This window comes from Dromaius novaehollandiae, chromosome 18 (assembly GCF_036370855.1).
Source record: "Dromaius novaehollandiae isolate bDroNov1 chromosome 18, bDroNov1.hap1, whole genome shotgun sequence".
Lineage (NCBI taxonomy): Eukaryota > Metazoa > Chordata > Aves > Casuariiformes > Dromaiidae > Dromaius > Dromaius novaehollandiae.
Window position 1 is genome coordinate 8092154 of NC_088115.1, and position 6000 is coordinate 8098153.

The following is a 6000-nucleotide window of genomic DNA, read 5'->3' on the forward strand; positions in this document are numbered from 1 at the left end:
ACTGCTAATCAGGCCTTATCCTTTTCTTTTTGTTCTTCAAGACCTGCTCTGACTCAGTGAAGGCCAAAGCTGCCAAATCTGACTGGCTGCGAGATCTTTTCCTGCCCAACATCACGATTTTCACAGACAGGAGATACTTCAATGATAGTGAGTGGAACCGCCTGGAGCATTTTGCACCTCCGTTTGGCTTCATGGAGCTGAATTACTCACGTGAGTATCTCAGGTCATATTCAGATGGGACCACCGAACTCCTAGCAGCGACCTTGTGGCAAGTAGCTGTAGATTTGCAGCATCTCCCTGTCATAGACAGCAGGCTCGATGGATCCCGTGGTGGAAACTGTGCAGTTTCCCCTGTGTCTGTTCCCAGGGCTCTCGATGCTAACTCTCCACTGCGTTTGCTTTGCAGTGGTGAAGGAGGTCATGTCCCTGCTGCCTCCAAACCCCCACCAGCAGCTCCTCCTGGCCAACAGCAGCAGTAACATGCCAAGATGCATCAGCTGTGCTGTTGTGGGGAATGGGGGAATACTGAATAACTCTGGGATGGGCCAGGAGATTGACTCCCATGACTATGTCTTCCGGTAAGACAGACCCTTTGTTGCTTTCCTTCTTACAAGATACCCGGCTAGCCTATTCTGGCTAGCAGGATAATTGTGGCTGGATAACTTTGCCTCTCCTGGTATTGCACTGCCTCCCAAGTGCCAAAATAACAGGTGGCAGGAGGAGAAGCCAAACCAAAAAGATATTGGAAAATTCCTGAACACCAAGGAAGAGTCTGTCTAGGTTTGCAGATGAGCCATGAAAAGCCATCTCCAAAGCGGGGCGGGGGGGTGTTAGCTTTTCTGTAGCTGAAGAGATGTAGCTGAAAATGGGCCTAATCTGTCCTTCCTCCAGACTAATGCTCTCTTGTCCTTTTATAAACGTGGACACCAGGGTTTACCCTGACCATCTGCTAACTCTGTTCCTCTGTTTGATTCCTTTCTCAGGGTGAGCGGGGCCGTAACCAAAGGTTACGAAAAAGATGTGGGAACAAAAACCTCCTTTTATGGATTCACAGCCTACTCCCTGGTGTCCTCTCTCCTGATCTTGAGTCGTAGCGGGTTCAGCAGGATTCCAGGGGGAAAAGTAAGTCAGATCCATGTTGTACATGTGCACAGCTTTGATAGGATGCTGTTTGTGGCGTTCAGTTCTGAACTTTCCCTCGATGAAGAGCAAAGGGGCTGAGGTAACACCTTGGCATTACCCTTTGTGAGGGAACCTCCATCAGCTTAGCTTGAGAGTGAGCATTCACAGTGGCAAGCTGGGCTTGAGTCCTACCCCAGCCCTTTGCTATATAAGGTAGCTACACACCAAATGTTATTTCCACTCTGCTTTTATAGAATAGTTAAAAGCTGTGGACTCTAGGTCTGTGCCCAAGACACTCAGTGAGCCTAGATACCTGCTTGCTTTTTGTTTTTAAAGTACATTTCTCTTTCATGCTGTTCATTAACACTTATTTGTCTTCCTAGCATATCAGATACATTCACTTCCTGGAGGGCGCTAGAGACTACGAGTGGCTGAAGGCTCTTCTGCTGAACAGAGAAACCAGGAAGGGATTCCTGAATCATTATGGGTAAAACAAATGGGGCTCACCTCTGTGCCTCTGAGTGCGGAGCATTCCACTGTGCCCTCTTGCAGCCTCAGTGCTATATCAAGCCCTGCTGAGATGCAGGACAGGGTAAAGCAAGGTCAAACCCTCCTTCCCTTGCGGATTTATTTTTATACCTCATTTCCTCCCCAGCTCTGAGCACTTCCTTGGCCAATACACCTCCTTCCCAGAAGTACCCGGTTTTAGTGGCGTATGCACATACGCAGTGAGTAACAGCCTGTGCTTGGAGAAAGCTTTGTGGTCCTCTGGGATGAACACGTGCTATTGTCTGGTCTGGTGGCCTACTCATGGATGAAGGTCCAATTTTACCAAGTCTTGTCTATACAAGCACACACTGATATTCCTGTGTCCTGTTGTTCCTCTTCTTCCCTGGTCTCTTCCCCTGCAATGCACACAGGTTTTTGTCATCATCTGGGAAATGGTGCAGAATAACTTAACACCATTTGTGTTTCTTTTCTCATCACCAAGTGAACCAGGGCTGATGCTTTCCAGTCATGATGAGATATAGGAGGTTGTCCTGAGTCTCCCCATTCCTGTCCTTAGGCAAAGGCCCCGAGAGAGATTCGATGAAGACTTCAAGCTGGACAAATACCTGGTGGTTCATCCTGATTTTCTCAGATATATGAAAAACAGGTGAACAGGGGGTTATCTGCTCTAAGGGGTTCATTTTTTTTCTGGCTAGCACCTTCTCGCTCTGTCTTCCCAGCTTGCTCCCTCACAACTGCAATTTGGCTACACCAACAGCTTGGGGGTGAAATTCACCTGTGTGCTGTCAATTAAAATGCTCTGTGGTACTGAAGTGAGATGTTAGCAGTGTGTAGACCTCTGCCCGGAGCAGGATATGACCCTCTGGCATCTGTGAGCTGGAGAAGCAACAGCTGTAAGTTTGGTTTTCTGCACACAAAAGACATCCTGGGCATGTGGTACTTCTGGATAGGCAGTGTTGCTAAAGTGCCAGAATAGCTGATTTATTTCAGGATCAACCTTTTGTGGTTCCCATAGCTCAGTACCTTGGAGGAAAGCTCTGTAACAGCCCTCCTCTTCTCACATCCCTTGAGTCAAGTTGTTTGTGCCCTCAAGCATGAGAATAGACACTTCTTCAGTATCCCGCTCCCTTGTCCTGGCTGCTCTTCTTTGCATCTCTAATCCTTTTTACCAGCCTTCCAGACACTGTCACTGTAAGATCTGCTGAGCATGGGCCACATGTGATGCCACATAAGCTGCAGCAAGAAGAGCTCCTGTTGTGCCCTGCTTTGGCTGCATTTACTCTTCAGCCTCCTTGAGGGCTGAGTTATGCTTTTCTCTGAGAGAAGGCAAATGCAGTGCCAGATGGCTCGCACTTACCTGCTTATTCTGCCATCTTCCCTCTGGCTTGCTGGCTTGGGTCCTTTCCAAGGCCAAGAGGGCTCTAATTCCCGCCCCCCCGCCCCGGCCCCGGTGTGGAATCCTGCCTTTATAACAACCAGTAGCACAAAACACTACAGCTCCTAACAGTTTTTGTGTTCCTACTCTGTGCCTTTTCTACATTTTTTGTTTCCCTCCTAAATGGATGGCGATAAGGATATACCAAGGGGCTCCAAAGCCACTCCTATACTGCAAGACAAAGGACAGATGTGAGAACAGGCTTTAATGCAATAGATCCTTTAATCCACCACCTCTTTACGCCCGCTGCTGGATGACCTACCACTTCCATAAAGCTTGGTCCGAGCTGGGCTCAGAGCAGATTTGCACGTTACAGTGTGGCTGATGGCCTCATGCTTTACTGAGCATGCAATGGCATCCCTGCGTACAAACACACTCATGCATACTTGGGTGCTTGTCACACTGTCCTCAGTGCCAGTACATCCGACTCCAGTGCTGCTGTGCATCTCTTCCCAGACTGTGCAGTGATACTGCAGCACCCAGTTGGCTGCACACTGCCAATGTCTGGGGCTTGGTGGGTCAGCATGGACCCGCACAGTACATATTCCCTGGGGAGTGTGGCCTGGCACTGTTGTGAGCACAGCTGGAGCTTTTGGTGATTCAGGGTTCGAGTCCAGCATCAGAGAAGGGTGGAAGAATGAGGGAGAGGGAGATGTCCTTACATTCTAGCTTTGTACCTGGACCAGCTTCCGTTGCAGGCTTGCTGCCCCGATAGCTTATCTGAAATGCCCAGCATGGCCGCAAACTGCTGCAAGGAACGGAGGTGGGGCACAGGCTGCAGGGGGGCAAGCTAGGCCAGTTCAAACCATCACGCCCAGCAGCCGCTCCCTGCTTTCTTCTCTCCTGCTGCAGGTTTTTAAAATCCAAAACTCTGACTAAGCCCTACTGGCGGCTCTATAGACCCACGACAGGGGCCTTCCTGCTGCTGACTGCCCTGCATCTCTGTGACCAGGTAGGGCATGATGCTTCTTGTGCACAGCACTGTCCAGAAGAGGGGATAGGATAACAGGTAGAGCATGGGTGATGCCAGCCTCGACCACCACCTGCCTTGAGGATAGAGGGGTTCTTGTAAGCTGTGGGGGAGTGAACTGAGGACAAGAGAAATGACCCCAGAATAGATCACATACAAGTTGTGAAGCCTCCTGTGGCTTCAGGGCCTGAGAGCTGTCCTTGCTCCCAAGGAGGTAGTTTGAGAGGAGATGAACCTGTCTGGAGCCAGCATTTGCAGTCTGGTCTATTTGGAGCCCCATGTAGGGTCACTGGGAGGCAGCCCTTACTGGCATCCCTGTTGTATGCTCCCTCTCTATTTGGGAGCTATGTTCTGTATTATACTCGGCACCTTCCATCCTTTGCACCTCTCCAAACTGAGCCCTCTGTCTTTCCCAGGTGAGTGCCTATGGCTACATCACAGAGGGTCACCAGAAGTACTCGGATCACTATTACGACAAGGAGTGGAAACGTCTGATCTTCTACACTAACCACGACTTCAACCTGGAGAAGCTGGTGTGGAAGAAGCTCCATGATGAGAATATCATGAAACTCTACCAGAGATCCTGACTGTGTGGGAAGTGTCATTGCTTGGGATATCTCAACACTTCATGGGGAAAGGAGGAGTACTTCTAGAGCCAGGGTCAGCTCTGGACTTCCAGGCACAGTTTCATCCCCACAAAGATACTTCCCTGTTTTGGACATTTCCACAAATGTGCAAGTGCTACAGATCAGAAGAACAGCCAGCAAATGCAGCAGGCCAACAAAGACATCCCCATCTGACTGCATTGCAAGACCCATTGGAGATGGTTGTAGGCTCTGGTTTTGGGAGGGAGGAATCCAGGATGGATGTGAGTAGCAGCTGGTCCAGTGTCCTGTATCTTCATCCCTCTTTGGGGATGCGCCTCTCCTCAGGCTGGGGATAGCTTTTTATTCTGGGTAGTTCCTCTCCCTTAGCAGTGCCCATCTCAAAGTTGGGTGTCTCATCTAAGCAAGCTCCCTCTGCAGCCAACTGACAGAAATGGATGCACAGATCCTGTCTCAAGTGGATGACTCAAGTGAGGTGCTGCTCTGACTCTGCTGCCTTCTGATAAAAAGGATCTGGACGCTTGGCTTCCAGATGGCTGATAGGACAGGATGAATCTCACTTCTGCTTCCCACCATGGCCTATTCATGACACTTCAGAAGGAGCGCCATGATGGCTGGTGTCCGATCTGCTGCCCTGAGCCCAGCTCACCATCAATGAAAGGGAAGGTAAATGCTCTCTACAGTGCAAAAGGCTTGCCAGATTTACTCAGTGCCTCTGGCTCTGTGGGCTCCCCTGGCTGCAGGACACATTAGCATTGTGTTGCAGTCCTGGTGTGCCAAGTCAGTGCTTTGTTGGGCCTTGGCATGTTTTGCTCCCACCTGTCCCAGGAGCACTTTGTTTGCCCTCCGTCTGGGGGAGATAGGAGCTCTCCAAGTCCGGGGATAGATGCTGTCTGTCCTTGCTGTTGGCTGGAGCGCCTGTCCCCAGTCATGCTGAAGGGGAGAGGCCTGGTTGCAGCCAGCAAGCCTGCAATGTATTGCCTTGTGAATGGGGTTTTGCAAGCGAAATAAATGTCACTGCTTTGGCCAAGCTGATTTTCATTGTAGCCCTGTGGGATGTGGTTGTTTAGTTTGTGCCCAAAACAGTTCTTCAAATGCTGCTGGATAAGGGAATGAAACCAAGAAAGGGAGGGAGAAGAACAAGCGGGACTGGGGCTTAATGAGAATACCTCCATCTGCTGATGCTCTGCAGCTTGTGTGGATACACCTGAACAGTCTCTGGTTGTCCACCTTGCTGTGGCAGGACAGGGATCAGAACTCGGTGTAAACTTCCCTGAGAAAGTGGAGAAATACCTGGCGAGCCTGTCCTTGTCCCAGTGACTGCTTTCTGAGTATATCAGATGCTGGAGATGACTGCC

The 6000-nt window shown here is 50.1% G+C and overlaps 1 protein-coding gene across 6 annotated transcripts in view; it reads left to right on the forward strand.

Annotated features, from left to right (window-relative positions):
• The window catches only part of ST6GALNAC1 (ST6 N-acetylgalactosaminide alpha-2,6-sialyltransferase 1), a 34096-nt gene extending 28408 nt beyond the window's left edge, over positions 1–5688 (forward strand). For 4 of the 6 annotated variants that reach the window (XM_064522543.1, XM_064522541.1, XM_064522542.1 and 1 more), the window contains 7 exons: positions 42–210; positions 407–578; positions 984–1122; positions 1506–1609; positions 2189–2278; positions 3920–4019; positions 4454–5688. In XM_064522543.1, the coding sequence (XP_064378613.1) occupies positions 42–210; positions 407–578; positions 984–1122; positions 1506–1609; positions 2189–2278; positions 3920–4019; positions 4454–4624 (945 nt within the window). In that variant the 3' untranslated portion in view covers positions 4625–5688. The other 2 variants (XR_010392139.1, XM_064522540.1) reach the window with 2 other exon arrangements.
• The last annotated feature ends 312 nt before the right edge of the window (positions 5689–6000 follow it).